The 18,234-nt window shown below is 44.7% G+C and overlaps 1 protein-coding gene across 1 annotated transcript in view; it reads right to left on the bottom strand.

Annotated features, from left to right (window-relative positions):
* baiap2l2b (BAR/IMD domain containing adaptor protein 2 like 2b) overlaps window positions 1-17,239 on the bottom strand; it is a gene marked incomplete at its 5' end in the record, with an annotated part of 29,522 nt that extends 12,283 nt beyond the window's left edge. The window contains 8 exons of the mRNA XM_084319282.1: window positions 4,172-4,276; window positions 4,437-4,568; window positions 4,675-4,764; window positions 10,595-10,666; window positions 11,713-11,774; window positions 15,878-15,964; window positions 16,873-16,948; window positions 17,186-17,239. Of these exons, the coding sequence (XP_084175408.1) occupies window positions 4,172-4,276; window positions 4,437-4,568; window positions 4,675-4,764; window positions 10,595-10,666; window positions 11,713-11,774; window positions 15,878-15,964; window positions 16,873-16,948; window positions 17,186-17,239 (678 nt within the window). The remainder of the gene's footprint in view (window positions 1-4,171; window positions 4,277-4,436; window positions 4,569-4,674; window positions 4,765-10,594; window positions 10,667-11,712; window positions 11,775-15,877; window positions 15,965-16,872; window positions 16,949-17,185) is intronic.
* Between the last annotated feature and the right edge of the window lie 995 nt (window positions 17,240-18,234).

Below are 18,234 nucleotides of genomic sequence, written 5' to 3'. Positions count from 1 at the left end.
TTTCAGTTAGATTTTGTATATCATTCCACCTTGATAAACAAATGAGAATTTGGCAACAGAGGTCCTACAGAAAGGAATGCGTAAGTCATTATTTCTTCTTGTGAGATGTGCATGATAATGAGAAGTAAACTCAATATAACTTTTTTTTTAATCCTCTTTTTCTCCGCCTGATTTTCTGTGCTTTTCCTCCCATCCCAATTTAGTCGTTATGCCAATTCCCCCCTCCCCTACCTGGTCGTTGTGCACAGGTGCCCCCTACTGGTTGGTCAAGGGAGCCCTGAGGTCTACCACATGCTTCCTCCGACACATGCAGAGACAGCCAGCGGCTCTCTTTTCACCTGACAGCGCGGACTCTCATTGGCGAAGTGTAGCGCGTGGGAGGTCACACTGCCTTCACCACTTCCTGTCTTTTGCTGTGCAGGCGCCCTGACCTGACCTGTAGGAGTCGCTGTCCACAACGCCAGATTACCACCCCATCAACTTCCCTCCCGCTAACTCAGCCAAACGAGTTAGTATGACGGCTGGCCCAAGCCGGAGGCAATGCGGACACCTGGATTCGAGACCGGAGTCTCTTGCATTGGTGACGAGCGCAATCTCCGCTGCGCCACCCAGCCGCCCCTCAAACTCAATATAACTTTAAAAGAAGTTAGGTAAAGATGAAGGAAGACCAATTACTTTATACATAAGAACCCCTGTTTGGTACTTGTTGACCTCATAAATTGTAAGTAGTTGCAGTTGTTTAAATAATGGTTTGGTTGGGGCTAAATAAGATGAGTTGGTTGTAATTCTTACAAAGGATTTCTGAGATCTATGGATTGCTTCTAAGTAAGAAGGGTAAGTGTTGGCCCAAATTATATTGCAGTAAGAGATGTGAGGATAAATTAAACTGTAATACAAAGTTAGTAATGTGCTCTTCTTTAATTGGTTTTTAACCCTTTTTATAATGCCCAACGATTTTGAAACCTTCTTGCAAACAATTTCACAATGATCTTAAAGCAGAGTTTCTCGATATTGACACCTAAGAACTTCACAGATGAAACTTGTACAAGTCCATTGTATTGATACAAATCTTGGTTCTGTCTGAAATGTTTATTTTTTTAATCCACTTTTTCTCCTCTTTTTCAATTTTTCTCCCATCCCAATTACCCGCTGTGCCAATTCTCCCCTCCCCTGTCTTGAACGTTGCTCGCATATTCCCCCCACTGGCCGGTTGTAGGGAGGATAGAAGCCGCGTCCCCTCCAATACACGAGGAGGCAGCCTGTCACATCTTTTCACCTGCCAGCGCGGACTCTCATTGGCGAGGTGTAACGTGTGGGAGGCTCACACTACTCCCGCCATTTCCTGTCCCTGCTGTGCAGGCGTCCCCAACCAACCTGTAGGAGTCGCTGTCCACAACGTCCAGATTACCACCCATCGATTTCCACCCGCTAACTCTGCCAATTCAGTTAGTATGACGACTGGCCCAAGCCGGAGGCAACGCCGACAGCCGGAGTCGAACCCGGTGTATCTTGCGTTGGTGACGAGCGCAATGTCCGCTGCACCACCCAGCCGCCTTGTTTGAAATGTTTTTGTTCTTATTTCAAAAAATAATGAAGTTAGATTTTTTGACATTGAGTAACTGAAACCAATAGGAAAAATGAATGAGTCCAGAATTTGCTTTATCAATAAGGGAATCAAAATTCTTGTCAGTGACAAAGAGATTTGTGTCATCAGCTAATAATATAGGTGACAATAAACTGGATGCATTTGCAAGATCATTCACATAAATCAAAAACAACAAGGGTCCATTCTAGGACCCTTGTTGGAACCACATTTTAGTACAGCCAGCTGTGATCGATTACCATTGAAAACTACAAATTGCTCTCTGTTGTTTAACCTTTATTTAACCAGGCAGGTCAATTAAGAACAAATTGTTATTTACAATGACGGCCTGGCAAGAGGACAAAAGGGCCTCTCGAAGGGTCACAGGGAAAAAAAAATTAATAATAGAAAATAGAAAAGAGACAGGTGACATTGATTCCTAGTGTAATTCCTTTACTCCATTTACGATAAACCAGTTTACTGGCATAAATTCTCTAGCGTACAGAGATCATGTTTTGTCTGGAACAACTGTAACGACCAATTATCTCACAACAAAATATCTGTTCTAGGGCCAGATGCAGCTTATCAGTGTTCATCCCACGCTGTTATGAGAACTGCCTGACTTTTCTTCCTGTATGCAAAACCTTGATTTATTTTACTATAAGGATGAAAGTATCCTTGGGCTCGGGGCTCAGTTCGCAGATTGTCTTCCGCTCTATGTATCGAACTGAGACTCTGTGCACAGAATAAACTATCTTTATCTTTACAACACGATACATACATCACAGAGGTAAGGGAAATCATTAAAACACAAACAAACAACCAAATAAAATGACATTGTGGCGATAAGAAAATAGCGAGCCAGAGACGTAGTTCGAGTCGAGGTACTTTACTTATCAGTTATCACTACACATAGCATTTACAATAACAACAAATTTCAACCCGGAACCGGAAGTGGTATTTACCCTTTCCCCTAAACAGTAAAGCCCCGCACTTTCAGCGCCAGCCATAACGTTGATTAATGTCCTTGAGTGCCATCATCCACTTCAATGATAGCGTTAAAAACGCATAATCTATGTTTTAAATTATGGCTATGTGTCTAATCTGCCCGTCGCTTATCAATGACTTGTTTGCAGTCAACATTGTCGAAACGGATTGTTTTTTAATCGGTTCATATCCTTTTTATAGCATTTCAAAAAGCTATTGTTTTCTGGAAAATTTCCGGAAAATAGAAAGATTCCCTCATAAACGGCATTCATTGGAATATTCTCGAATACACTAGACACGTTGTCATTTGTCGGCCTATTTATGAATCGTTTTCAAATAAACGCTAGATTATCGATAGTATATGTGTACTTATGCACGCTATAGAAGCGAGCTGGGAAATCGATTATCTCATTTCCTCAACAGCAGACACACACACACACACACATAGGGCAGACGCTGATATATAGGTCAAAACAGATCCGATTACCCCAAGACTGGTCAAATAAATTGCTTACCTCAGATCCGATGTTCTTCAAAAAGATTATTCCAATTCCTGATCGCCATTCCAAATATCGATCGCGTTTATTGATTCAGCGTTGGGTACTGAAAATATGTATTCCACGTTGTTTTGCAGCTTGGCGATCACTTGGATCCTTCAGTTGGCTTGATGGAAAAGTAAAATGAGGAAACTGCCCCCCCCCCCCCTTCATCAGTCTAATGCAGTTACACAGGGAGAGACGATAGGGGGCGGTATTTTCCCAATGGAGCTCAGAGAGAGTCTGCAGCACTAGCGTGAGGCTCGATTGATGAAATATGAATTCAAATCGCTAATAAAAATAAATACGACAAACAAACGCTATATAGCGTTGCTGGCATTCAACTGGCGGCATGAACTAACGACAAAACACGTCCGTGGCACTCAAAGTGTTAAAAGTAGTGAGGGGGATCAATTTGTCCATTTTCAAAGTATTTTGCATCTCTTTCCAACTGCTGGGAGCAGCCAATTGTAAGGAGGATTGACCAAAGGAAGTGTTAACACGTGGGAACATCTAGCGAGATATGATGAGCAGCTCTGGTGTTCTAGAGATATGGTGAGCAGCTCTGGTGTTATAGATATATGGTGAGCAGCTCTGGTGTTATAGATATATGGTGAGCAGCTCTGGTGTTATAGAGATACAGTATGGTGAGCAGCTCTGGTGTTATAGAGATCTGGTGAGCAGCTCTGGTGTTATAGATATATGGTGAGCAGCTCTGGTGTTATAGAGATACAGTATGGTGAGCAGCTCTGGTGTTATAGAGATATGGTGAGCAGCTCTGGTGTTATAGATATATGGTGAACAGCTCTGGTGTTATAGAGATAATGTGAGCAGCTCTGGTGTTATAGAGATATGGTGAGCAGCTCTGGTGTTATAGAGATATGGTGAGCAGCTCTGGTGTTATAGGGTGTAGATGACAATTTGAACAAGTGTATCAAATAAGGAGGGGTCAGACCAAGGAGGGCGGTTCGGAACCCGTGTTCTAAACCATGGAGGAAAGTGGGAATCTACCATTAGTCTTCATTAATCAGCATCACATAAAAGAAGGTGTCCACCAGCTTTTTACCTGTGCCTCTTGGTCAGGATGGGTGGGCGTTCGAGGTCTGGACCCCCTTGTCTCGTTCACCTTCTCCTTCCACCCCTCTGCCTTCTGTTGGAGTGACCCGCCTGTCTGAATGCAGATGAGAGGACGAGTATTATAAAACCCCAGCAGGACACGCATGTATGTGTGTTAGTGTGCATGTGCGTGTGCGTGTGTGTGTGTGTGTGTGTGTGTGTGTGTGTGTGTGTGTGCGTGTGTGTGTGTGTGTGTGTGTGACTCCCTGCAGCACCTTGTTGATGAGGAACAGCAGTGACTGGCTCAGGCCACAGTGCTTCTCAGCCAGGAAGCGATACCTCCTCTCCTCCTCCTTCAGGATCTCATGTTGACTCTGCCTCAAGTACTGCATGTACTCACTGTTCTCCTGAGAACACACACACACACAGTTTTTGAACTGTTGGTGTTTATATGCTCAGGCAAAATAATGTGAATGTGTGTGTGCATGTGTGTTTGTGTGTGTGTGTTTTTACCAGTGAGTCTCTGTAAGACCCCCGTCTGAGTTGCTTCTCCAAAGTCTCTGCCTGGTTCCTCACCTCCAACTCATACACTCTGCGACTACCCTGTGAGAGGGACACACACACACACACACACACACACACACACACACACACACACACACACACACACACACACACACACACACACACACACACACACACACACACACACACACACACACACACACACACACACACACACACACACACACACACACACACACACACACACACACACACACACACACACACACACACACACACACACACACACACACACACACACACACACACACACACACACACACACACACACACACACACACACACACACACAAGTCAAGTCAAGAGTTTTAATTGTCACGGCATACAGGTATACAATGAAATGCGGGTGGTCTTGCCCGCAACGATGTGCAATACAGTGGTACATATAATAGAATCAAAAGAAGAAACAACATTGTGCAGTAACAGGTAGCAGGTAACATGGAGTGACATCTCGGTATCTGTACATAGTTATTTACAGCGCATGTGTGACATGCTAGTTAGCTTTGGTAGTGCAATACACTGTTCCTGTTATTCTAATTTAAAGTGTCCTTTCCTTTGGCCATAAGTGTGCGTGTGTGCGACATGAGTGTGTGCCCGCTCATGTTAAAGTGTTAAGTGGCTGCTCGTGTGTGAGCGTGCACAGTGTGCGTGTCGTGTGTGTGTTCATGTGTGCTTGTGTGTGGACAGTTCAATGTTCTGAGCACTCAATGTACATTGTTCATGGCTCTGATGGCCTGGGGGAAGAAGCTGAGCCTAAGCCGCTCTGTCCTAGTAGCTGGGATTTGCAGGCGTCTGCCTGACCTCAGCAGCTGAAACAGGCTGTTATTGGGGTGGTGAGGGTCTTTCATTATCCTGCAGGCTCTGGATTTGCACCTCTTGTTGTATAGAACCTGCAGGGGGGGTAGTGCAATACCCGTGGTACGCTCGGCTGAGCGCACCACTTTCTGTAGGGCCTTCTTGTCCTGTGCCGTGCTGTTTCCATACCAGGCAGTGATGTTTCCGGTCAGGATGCTCTCTACAGCTCCTGAGTAGAAGGACTGGAGTATCTTCCCCGATACTCTGAACTTCCTTAACTGTCTCAGGTGGTAGAGACGCTGTTTCGCCTTCTTTACTACTGTGCCTATGTGTGTTGACCATGTCAGGTCCTCTGAGATGTGGACCCCCAGGTACTTGAAGCTGCTCACCCTGTCCACGGTAGCCCCGTTTATCATCAGTGGTGTGTGTGTCTCCTGCTGTCCTCTCCTATAATCCACGATCAGTTCCTTGGTTTTGCCAATGTTCAGGAGCAGGCTGTTGTCCTGGCACCAGCGTTCCAGTACCTCAACCTCCTCCCGGTAGGCCTTCTCGTCGTTGTCCGAGATCAGCCCCACCACCACCGTGTCATCTGCGAACTTCACTATGGAGTTGGAGCTGAACTTGGCCACACAGTCGTGTGTGTAGAGTGAGTACAGCAGGGGGCTCAGAACACAGCCCTGGGGGGACCCGATGCTCAGGGTGATGGTGTTGGAGGTCTGACCCCCCACCCTGACCGCCTGGGGTCTTTCGCTCAGAAAGTCCAGTACCCAGGCGCTCAGGGCGGAGCTCAGACCTAGCTCGATCAGCTTGTCCACCAGTCTGGTGGGGACTATGGTGTTGAACGCTGAGCTGTAGTCAATGAACAACAGTCTCACATAGCCCCCCTTCTGACGGTCAAGGTGCGAGAGGGTGCTGTGCAGTACCTGGGAGACCGCGTCGTCGGTGGACCTGTTTGTCCTGTATGCAAATTGCATAGGGTCCATATCACTGGGGAGGGAGGCACAAATGTGGTCCTTGACCAGCCTCTCGAAACATTTCATGACCACAGAGGTGAGTGCCACCGGTCTGTAGTCATTTGGACATGCTGGGGAGGGTTTCTTCGGCACAGGGATGATGGTAGACCTCTTGAAGCAGGCAGGGACCACTGACTCCGCCAGTGATTGATTAAATATGGCGGTGAACACAGGGGCCAGCTGGTTGGCACAGGTCTTGAGTATACGTCCTGTTATGCCATCTGGGCCAGCAGCCTTCCTGGTGTTCACCTGCATAAATGCTCTTCTCACACTGTGTTCCGACAACGAGAGAGCGTCGTCCCCCCCCCCCACACACACACTCATTGAAAGTTACTCCACAGTGCACAAAGTTAAATTCAGTGAGCCTGAGTCAGCTTGTCAGGAGCTCGACCCCACTGACTTTGCATTGGCCTGTGGCTAACTATCTGGAGCTAGCTTGAGGAAGAGCATGAGTTGTGGCTAACTATCTGGAGCTAGCTTGAGGAAGAGCATGTGTTGTGCTGAGCAAGGACTCTACCGATCAACAAAATAGGTAGACTAGGGTTCCAAAAATCCAAACTATTCTTTTAAAAGCGCCAATGTGTGTTTTTTGCCACTAGATGTCACACTACCGGGTGCTTACATAGTACATACAGTACGATTGAACTAAGTTCAAATTAGGCGTTGCAGATCAAATATGACTCAAGATCCAGCAATTGCATGTTTTATTGTCAGAAACATATTTTAGGTTCAACTTCAGGTAGAAAAAGAGAACATTTACGAGCAAGCGAGCCGCCATTTTCTTTTTGAAAACTGGAGCACAGAACCAGGGCACGCCCCAACGAGCAGCGTGGTTATCCAATCACTGAGCAGAGAACCAGGGCACGCCCCAACGAGCAGCGTGGTTATCTAATCACTGAGCAGAGAACCAGGGCACGCCCCAACGAGCAGCGTGGTTATCCAATCAGGTGCATTCCACCTGGGGAGATGGGAAGCGGAGAGGGGATACATGCACATAACACTGTGTCTCACCAGACCAGTGTGGTAGTACTCGAGTCCTGGGCCCTCATTCATCAATGTGTGCGTAGAACATGTTCTATTTCCACACGTAAGCACGGAATGTAGAACCAGTGTACGCACAGGGAAGTCGGGATTCATCACACGTGCGTATGCAGGCTCTACGCACACCTGTCATGATGAATCCCACCTTGGCTCTGCGCCGAGGCTCGTGCACACTTTCACGTATTTGCATACCAGAAACGCCCCGATTAACCATATACGGTAATGGAATACACCCATGAAATGTGGAAAAATGGACTAAGCCGAGGGAAGCGTGTCATGAGACAGGCTGACAGACGTGTACACTTACGGTGATGTCGGATATGATATCTATTAACCATTGCAGCCTGGGCAGCGCAAACACTAATAAATACCGCGCTGGAATATGACTGCCTTTTCCCGTGTTGTTTGATTAATACCCAGGGATTAAAGTTCTCCTCAATTTTATTCCAAATCGCGATGGATCTCCCGTCAATTTTCTACCTGCTGCATATGACTTCTAGAGGCATACTACAATCTATTTTGATGTCAGTATTGGGTAGCCTATATAAACAATAATACGAGAGCATATACAAGAACAATGAATCTCACTGCATGTATGATGTAGCCTGCCTTTCAATACATGAACTTGAATTCCATCATTGTGCGGGACTCACAAGGCTGTTGTCACAATGGGTGGTACCGGTATACAGTAATAATAACAGTCCACACAATATCACGATCCATGCCATAGCCTATGTTCTATTAGGACATGATCTGTGACGACAAATGTTCTAGAATGTTTGATTAAGATATCATACTCTGACAGCATGCCTATGATCAACAAAAACGCGAACTTGAATCCCATCATATACATAGTCTGTCCACTATCTGGTGTCATTGCAATGCGTTTTCTATTCTTTCTTATACAGTAAAAAGGGGGAAGAACACTATATTCATATGACTTGTATTCTGCTTACAGCTTCGAAATTCCACTTGTTTCGTTTAACGTAAAGCCTTTTAATATAATCAAAACGTTCCCGTGTTTCTGCGGTCTGCGCAAAATAATAACGAGTTGAGCTTTATGATTTATGATGAATTGAAAATGGGGGACCCTGATGTAAACAAGACGAAAGTCTTTCTCTGGTCTGCATCCCCAATTAACAATTGTATGTACTGAGCTGTACTGTACTGTACCCATTCTGCAATCTGTTAATACACTTTTCAATCAATCAATCAATCAAGCTACGCGGAGCGCAGTCAGTCAGTAGCCTACACCCCGTATATTCCGATAACGCTATATAAACCATGCTGCATTCATTCTGAGAGAAAGATCTATTATTCCAAATGCTATTTATAGGGTTTTGACCATAATTACACTACTGTTGCTATTTTACAATGAACTATAATGAACTACGGTTCGTACAGAACATGCCAGTGTTATTATGCACAGAAGCTCATTTCCTTGTTGTAATAATATATTCTACCACTGGGCGCCAGGTACGCATGGTCTGACCTGTGCGTAGACGTAAGCACGGAGTCAAGTTCAAGTTGAAATTGATGAATCCCACTCTTTGCTTAGAAATGATCGTACGCACAGGGTAAGCACAAATCTGTGCGTAGAACACGTTGATGAATGAGGGCCCAGGACTCTGACTCAAGTCCGAGTCCTGGGCTGATTTTCAGGACTCGTGACTCGACTTGGACTCGAGCATTGACTGCATTCGGACTCGGACTTATCAATTGATAAATACAGTTAATATTTTTTTTTGTAATATGCCCTAATTATTTGGCATAAGATATTGATGGCTAGTGCAATTGTTTGGCTATTGTGTCACAAAGTAAATAAACTCCCTTTATTTACAACGGTGACCGCTGTGTCATTTATGTTTAATGTAGACCTTTTTTTATTTGTATGTCAGCTCTTTGACTGCCAGAGGGGAGTGGACTCAACCTTGATGACTTGGACTTGGACTCGGACTCGGACTAGGGTAACAGGGACTCGACTCGGGCACTTCTTTGGTGACTCGGACTTGGACTTGAACACTGGGACTCGAGACTCGACCTCGAGATTTAGTGACTCGACTACAACACTGCACCAGACCATTTGAGGCTAAAGCAGTGAAGGCGAGTAACGTGCTGAAGTGCCAGTGGTCTCAATTAGCTCTGTACACGATTAATTATTAAGATAAGATGTTCCTTTACTGATCCCTTGGGGGAAATCGGGCGTCATAGCAAGGAGGGGGGAGGGGTGGTATAGGTATAGGCAGGGCAATAGTAGAAAGACATAAATATAGGCAATACAATTGTATCTGAATATAAAAATATGAGGAAAATAGACAATGTAAACAATATAATTAACTGAATATAAAGATATGAGAAAATAAACAGTGTAAACAAAGGTGCAGATGAGGGTCTGTATGCCCTATCGGTTATATTATACGTTACAATAAATCTAGGCAATACATAATTTTTATCTGAATACACTATGAGTAAGAGTAAACAGTATACATAAGGTTCCCTAACTGGCATGATATACGTCATACGTTGTAGTCTGTGCAGGTTTTGGTGATCAGCCATTCCTAATATAGTAGTTCTGACTTTCTGACACTTCAAACACTTTAACACTACACCATATTTGATATATTTATTAAAGAGATTTGCACTACATCCATACCTAATTTTTGCATTTAGCATTTATTTCCTTTTTATGTTTTTGTACCTTATTGTCTGCATTTTTGTACCTCATTGTCTGCATTTTTACTTCATTGTACTTTCATTGTACTCTGGTTGTACTTTAGATTGTATATTGTATATTTGTATAGTGTTGGGACTTTATTCCTCTTTTACTTCCTCTTTATTTTACTGCGCTCATACAGAGCCAAGCGTTTCACCCTAATGTACATGTACTTTATACGCGACAAATAAAAGCAAACTTGAAACTTAAAACTCTAAAAAGGCACATTGTCACATTAAGTCAGGAGCACACACAAACACAAACTTACATGACCCAAAACACTTACGTCAATATACTCCTCATCCAACTTGACGTTCTTTTCCATGGCTTGCAACACTTCCACCTGAAACCATCGGAACTGTAGCAGCAAGACAAACAGCGTTCCACTACGTTAGCCGTGTCATTGTAGAAACTCTCTTTGTTCAAACGCTGTTGTTCATTATCTGCTCCGTAGGTTTGTTTGACAAAATCTATATGCAAATGTGCCCCTCCTCTGCCTCTAGCCAACATTTGAATAATTGAATCATGGTCACATTTTGTTTGCTAATAAAGCTGAAAGAGGTACGGGGCAAGGGCGAACACGAACACCAACAGTCTCACGTTGCAATCTGCATTTTAAACAATGAAATACAATCAGGTCCTTGTTTCCTAAAGCATCTCAGTGCACTGAGATAATCCATCTTCTTTTACAATGGGACAAAACAGGATGTAATGTTTCCGAAAAGGTAGGGTCTAGATTCCATCACCTGGGTGGATATTTACTTTTTTTCTTTTTGTTTGGAGGAGTGGTTAAAGGTGCTAAAATTGTGTGTTTGGTCAGTAACATGGGTCTCCCAGTCCCTCCACTCTGCAATAAACACAAAATACATTTTCTGGTATCCCGTTCCGACTTTATCCAATCAGGAGAGAGAATTGTCTGACAAAAATAGGAAATAAAAAATAGTTTTAAGCAAATGTGTCCTTGAAACAAGTAAAATAAGCTACCAGTGCAGTAAGCTAATTTGGCTTCGCAAAATGTCTTGAAATAAGTAAAGAATATCTAGGCTTCTCTCTCCTGATTGCATAAAGTGGGAAGGGATACCAGAAAATGTATCTTGTGTTTACTGCAGAGCGGGGGGACTGGGAGACCCATGTTACTGACCAGACACTCTATATCAGTGATGGCTGTTGGAATGTAGAGCAATTTAACACTTATTTTAACAACAAAAATACCACTTACAGTACCTTTAAGGTTAGGCCTAAGGTAAGCGATGGTTTTATAAACAATGCTTTTGGTGGACAAGTTATGGCTTTTGCAGCTCGGCTAAAAGTGACGACTCCCATTAAATGTCCTTCCAGGGCGATGTGATTTAGAGTCAGACGATACCTTTTGTGAACCCAGATCAGATTGAGAAGTCTACTGACCACTCCTTCCATCTCCGCGGTGAGCCGTCTCTGTGTCTCCGATATCTGGATCAGAACCTCCCCTGGTACACAGATGGGGAGAAATACACACAGCACACGGAATACATAGACTTCATTACCATGACATAAAAAACTCTTTAGACATTCAAGCATCCATCTGACCTGGCGGAGTGACAGATGCTCAAAGACAAGCATCCATCTGACCTGGCGGAGTGACAGATGCTCAAAGACAAGCATCCATCTGACCTTGTGGAGTGACAGATGCTCAAAGACAAGCATCCATCTGGCCTTGCGGAGTGACAGATGCTCAAAGACAAGCATCCATGTGACCTGAAAAACTGAGCGCCCTCCAACCTAACAAGGCCACTGGCCATGACAATATCCCCTCCAAATTCCTCAGAGACTCAGCAGCCGCCATCACCCCAGTCATCACCCACATAATAAACCTCTCCATAAAACAGGGATACGTCCCCAAAGACTTAAAAATTGCGAGAGTGACCCCCCTGCACGAAAAAGGCAGCAAATGAATAGGGGCAAGGCTCTCACCACGAATACTGGAGACGCTGGGTTCGCCTGTTCGAGCCCAGCGCTCCACATTGCTTTCAGTTTAGCTGGTCGTCCGTACTAATACACATTGGCAGTATTAGGGGGTGGGAAACTGATGGGTGGGGATCGGGCGTTGTGGACAGCGACTCCTACAGGTCGGTTGGTGCGCCTGCACAGTAGAATCAGGAAGCGATGGGGGCGGCGCCCCTCCAAAGCGCAGACCCCTGACGCTGAAAGATTGCGCCGCGCAGGTGAAAAGATGCGACTGCTGTTACCTCGAGTATCGGAGGGGACTCGTGCTATGTATGACTTAGTCCACATTGCAGCCGGCTTGTGGGAGGCAAGAAACAGCGTTCGAGACAGGGGAGGGTTGAATTGGATGATACGAGATTGGGATGGGAGAAAAATAGAAAATGGGAGAAAAAGTGAAGAAAAAAAAGGCAGCAAATTAGACCCAGGCAACTACCGCCCTGTTTCTATTCTTACCTCTATCTCGAAAGTCATGGAAAAGATTGTCTACGAACAGGTCGAAAAGTACCTCGCGAAAAAAAAAGCGAATCTACGAATTCCAATCTGGCTTCAGAACATCCCACTCCACTGACACATGCTCTCTATTTAAATGACTACATCAAACAAGAGGTGGACACGGGCAAATACTGCGACATGGTCATGCTGGACCTCCAAAAGGCTTTCGACACAGTCAATCACTCCATTCTGATTGACAAGCTAAAAGCAATTGGTTTTGATAGTTCCTCAGTGAGCTGGATGCAATCCTACCTGGAGGGGAGAAAACAGATGGTGGAGGTAAACGGTACACTATCCCCCCCCCCCCCCCCCCCCCTCACAGTGAGCTGCGGTGTTCCACAAGGAAGCATACTAGGACCGTTACTGTTCCTAATTTATGCAAATGACATGTCATCAGCTTGTGACTGCAACTTGTTCCTGTTCGCGGACGACTCAGCCCTGCTGGTCTCTGACAGGGACAAGTTGCAGGTTGAAAAAGCCCTCAGCTCTGAACTCGGCAGAATCTGCACATGGCTCGCTGATAACAAACTATCATTACACCTGGATAAAACAGAGTCCATTCTCTTTGGATCAAATAACAAACTCAGCAAGGCCAACTGTTACAGTGGGTGACAATATTGTCACAAGGAAAGATGAAATTACATACCTGGGCCAAATCTTTCCTGTGACAAAATGGCAACCAATGTAATAAAAAAAGTCAACCAATGAACAAGATTCTTGTACCGGATCTCCTCTCTGGTAAACAAGAATACCCTGAAGATTCTAACAGGAGCACTCATTCAAGGGTACTACGACTATGCTTGCACCTCATGGTACCAAAGCACCTCAAAGGCACTAAAAACAAGACTACAAACACCCCCCCCCCCCCCAACCCCCTCCTAGTGTACAGTTTCTTCCCCCTCGAATGTATATATTTTCTCTTAGGATCTCTGTCTCTTAAACAGTACTGTATATTTGTATATCTTGTATGTCATAAATGTCTGGATGTAACAGTACTGTATATCTGTATGTCGTCGTGTATGTAATAAATGTCATGATGAATTGAAAATGGGGGACCCTGATGTAAACAAGACGAAAGTATTTCTATGGTCTGCATCCCCTTAACAATTGTGTGTATTGAGCCGTACTGTATTGTACCCATTCTGCAATCTGTTAATACAATTTTCAATCAATCAATCAAAACCTGGCGGAGTGACAGATGCTCAAGCATCCATCTGACCTGGCGGAGTGACAGATGCTCAAGCATCCATCTGACCTGGCGGAGTGACAGATGCTCAAGCATCATTTGACCTGGCGGAGTGACAGATGCTCAAGCATCCATCTGACCCGGCAGAGTGACAGATGCTCAAGCATCCATCTGACCTGGCGGAGTGACAGATGCTCAGAGATAAGAGGTTTTCCTCGACAGGCGCTATGTTTTCCACCAGGTCCTGTGATGCCACTGAAATGAGCTCTAATGTCCCCTGTTCAGTCACTAGCTTTTCCCAGCAAGATGTTTGGATGCTGTGCAATGTGGTTATCTGTTTTGGGGGAAGGAGAAAAAAAGGTAACAATGTTAAACCAGGAGGCCTCCGTCTTTAAAGGACGTGGTCAATGGTTGGGGGATAGATGGGGGATGATTTAGCCTCTGGTCTTACCTATTGTCATGGGTTGTGGGTGAGCTAATGAATTGAGCGTAGCTGAAAGACGGTCCCCATCTATAATTCAATGGCAGCCACCCGATCTTGGTCCCGGTCACACTGTGGCTCCCTGACCTTCTCAGCTAGCCAGCCGAACACAGACACTCATGTCATGCTACGCTAGCGGTCTGATGTATGAACCTACTGTATACAGTAGCTACACTCCCAATATGTTCCCACAGCCCTACAGTATGTTCCCACATTTCCTTTTTTCATAAATTTTTATCTGATTTTCTCCCCCTTTCTCTTAATTTGGTAGCCAATTACACCAAACCTATTATCCAATTGTCCTCTGGTAGTAGAGGGTTTGTCCGGGGACATAGGGCTGTGGGAACATAGGGCCTAATTTTTTTAAGAATCTTAGACATTTGAGAACATAGGGCTGTGGGAACATAGGGCCTAATTTTGAGAAAGATCTTAGACTTGTGGGAACATAGGGCCTCATTTTTTTAAGAATCTTAGACATTTGAGAACATAGGGCTGTGGGAACATAGGGCTGTGGGAACATAGGGCCTCATTTTGAGAGAAATCTTAGAAATGTGGGAAGATAGGGCTGTGGGAAGATAGACAAATCAAATCTAATCATCTAATCTAATCATGACATTTATGACATACAGATATACAGTACTGTTACATTTGTGACATATAAGATATGCAAATATACAGTACTGTTAAACAGATCCTAACAGTAAATATATACATACGAGGGGGAGAGAACTGTACATTAGGAGGGGGTGGGAGGGGGGTTCAGACATTTACGGGGGCCAGTTTCTAATTGCAGCCTCCCGTACGTGCTCTTTGAGAGCGGTTTTGAAGGTGGGTAGGGATTCACATTTTTTTACGGCTGTGGGCAGGGCGTTCCACATTGATGTGGCCTAATTGCAAAACATGTTTAGTCCCTTGTTTGAGCCGAATCTGGGTTGAACATGATTTGTGGAACTCCCTCTGGTGTTGTGGTCGTGGTATTCACTGACCTTTGGGAAGTATTTCGACATGTACATGGGTACCTTAGTGGTGTAGTGTATCTTGTAGACCAGGCCATTGCAAGTTGCTGTACTCTGTCGTCTACTCTAAGCCATCGTAGGTTGTTGTTGTACAGGGTGTAGCCTAGTTATTTTAGGTTATTTTATTGTGGGTTCATGGGTTGTCACAAACTTAACAAAGCGCCATCTCTCAGGGACAAGTCTGCTCCTATGCCGCCGACGGCTGCAATACGTTAAACCTTTCACTACCACACTACTAAAGGGTTAACCCTTTCACTGTGACAATACAGAAGGTTAACCATTTCACTACCACACTACAGAAGGTTAACCTTCTGTAATGTGGTAGTGAAAGGGTTAACACAGTTAACACAGTAACATAGTACAGCGAATACTGAACAGTAAGGACTCGCAGATCAATCAACACACACTCACCGAGAGAGCGTGACGACAGTGTGCGCAGCGCGTGTTCTCCCATCTTAGCCACAGCACTGAAGTAGGCCTCGCTGGAAACGGCTAAGGCTGTCGTTCACACACATGTGCACACACACACACACACACAAACACAGATACGTATATACATACATACACACATACATACATACATACATACATACACACACAGATACGTATACATACATACACACACACACATACGCACACACAGATACATATACATATACACACACGCAATATTAAGTGCTGTGTCAAATCCATTACACAATATAGTAATAATTACGTCAAATTTGGAAGTAACACACACCATAGCATGTCACTAGACAGTAAAGCAAATCCTTATCCAATCACTTGTCATTTAGTCCAATTTGTTGTCTAGAGACACCCGTGCAGGCGTGCAGTAATGCCAGGTGATAGGCTGGGTCTGGTCCAGGAATAGCCCGGCCCGGCGACTATCGCTTTACCATGTTTACTAGGTGCCCTGTGATTGAAGGCCTGTTCCGAGTCTGACTCCATTAGACAGAGAGGAGCATCAATAATACATGCTGCTCAACCAATTACCCAACACACAAGATAAAGACTTGGCTGGAAGCTGGGAGCGCAGTTACGTTGGAAGAAGGAACTCGTCTGGGTTATATATGTCTTGTCTCCATGTTCAGCCTGGTTGGGGCTAGCCATGGTCTAGCCATGGCCATTGTGATTGCTAGGCAACCATTCAAAATTCACACCAACAACTGTGGTACACAAACTGGCTTTGGCCAGGTTTTGAAAGGCGTTTGTCTCAGCCGGGATCCAGCCAGGTTTGACCAGGTTCTAAAGACAATGGAAATGCCAGACAGGCCACAGCACGGCTAAACCCTGGCTAGTGGAGACAAGGCAATAGTCTATTGTATGTTGGCTAGGAATCTGGAACATAATTGATATAGTAGATCTCCCTCTCTCTCTCTCATACCCACATAAGCACACTAACTCACCTTGGAAAGCTTTGACATAACTGTCTCCCAGAGAAACTAGCGTCTGAAGGCCTGGGTTGAAATGTTCCATCAGATTCTATGGACAAACACACACACACAATGTACAGACAACACAACAGTTCAGCAAAAGGTCAAGGCAAGATGTGGCAGTCAAAAGATATTTGTTTCACTGTAGTCCATTCACTAAAGAGAATGATTGATTATGAAGTAGGCCACCTTCTCATATCTCCCATATCTCTCTGTTGAGAACTTCATCCTCATGAATAGAATATTAATTAAGAAAATGATTTTTTTTAAATGAATGTCAACTCACCGAATAGACAGTTAACGTGGATTTGTGTAGCTTGTCACTGCTTGCCCCCGCCATAGTGACCAAATTGAAAGTAACGATGAACTTCAAACAAAACAAACAAAACTCCCAAAAATGACTAGATTGTTAGTAGAGAGGTCCAAAGCTCTTAACGTCTTGACCCTTAAGAGACGCTGCTCGGTCCCATTAATACGTCTGGAGCAGCAGCTCTGACTTCAGCGTTTCTGTCTTCCTTTCCGCTCCTAAAAGACAGAAGTCAACTTTACTATGACCCCGCCGCCGCTCCTTTCGTCTCTGGCACCAACCTGCCCTGATGGAGTGATAGCTCTCTCTCTCTGTCATTCGTTAATGAGCCCTTTCATCCCCCTGTCATCACCCGTTTTCACAGCGAGGGAAGAGGAAAGGGAGCATGTGCCATCGATACGGCCCACAGGGATCAATTATTCAACGGAGCCTTGAAAGGAAAGGAGGGGGAAAAGACACCCGCCCGACTCGCTGTGACGTAGATTCACACGGGGAGGGAAATACCTCCACCTCGGGAAAAATAAACACTGTGTCTTGCTCTCACAACTAATGATATACACTAAAACATTTACATTTAGTCATTTCGCTGACGCTTTTATCCAAATCCATTTACAAGTTATGTACAACAAGTCAGCAGGAAGAACTCTGGCAGCTAAGGGTAAGTGAGATTGTTCGTCAAACAGTGTTGTTTTTTTATCCACTTTTTCTCCTTATTTTTCAATTTTTCTCCCATCCCAATTTCATAATTCCAATTCTTCCCTCCCCTGTCTTGAACGTTGCTAGACTATGCCTCCCACTGGTCGGCTGTAGTGAGGATAGAAGCCTTGCATCACATGTTCCCTCCGGTACACGAGGAGGCAGCCTGTCGCATCTTTTCACCAGACAGCTCGAACTCTCTGTGGCTCACGCTGCCCCCGATACTTCCTGTTTCTGCTGTACAGGCGTCACCCAACCAAAAATAATTGAATTAGACAATTACGTTTTCTAAGCAGATATACTTGGAACAATTTTTTGCCGAACGACTCCTC

Source organism: Notolepis coatsorum, assembly GCF_963971535.1.
Source record: "Notolepis coatsorum genome assembly, chromosome: 7".
In the NCBI taxonomy this organism is placed as follows: Eukaryota; Metazoa; Chordata; class Actinopteri; order Aulopiformes; family Paralepididae; genus Notolepis; species Notolepis coatsorum.
The sequence above is the reverse complement of the archived record's forward strand: the minus strand, read 5'-3'. Positions and strand labels throughout refer to the sequence as shown.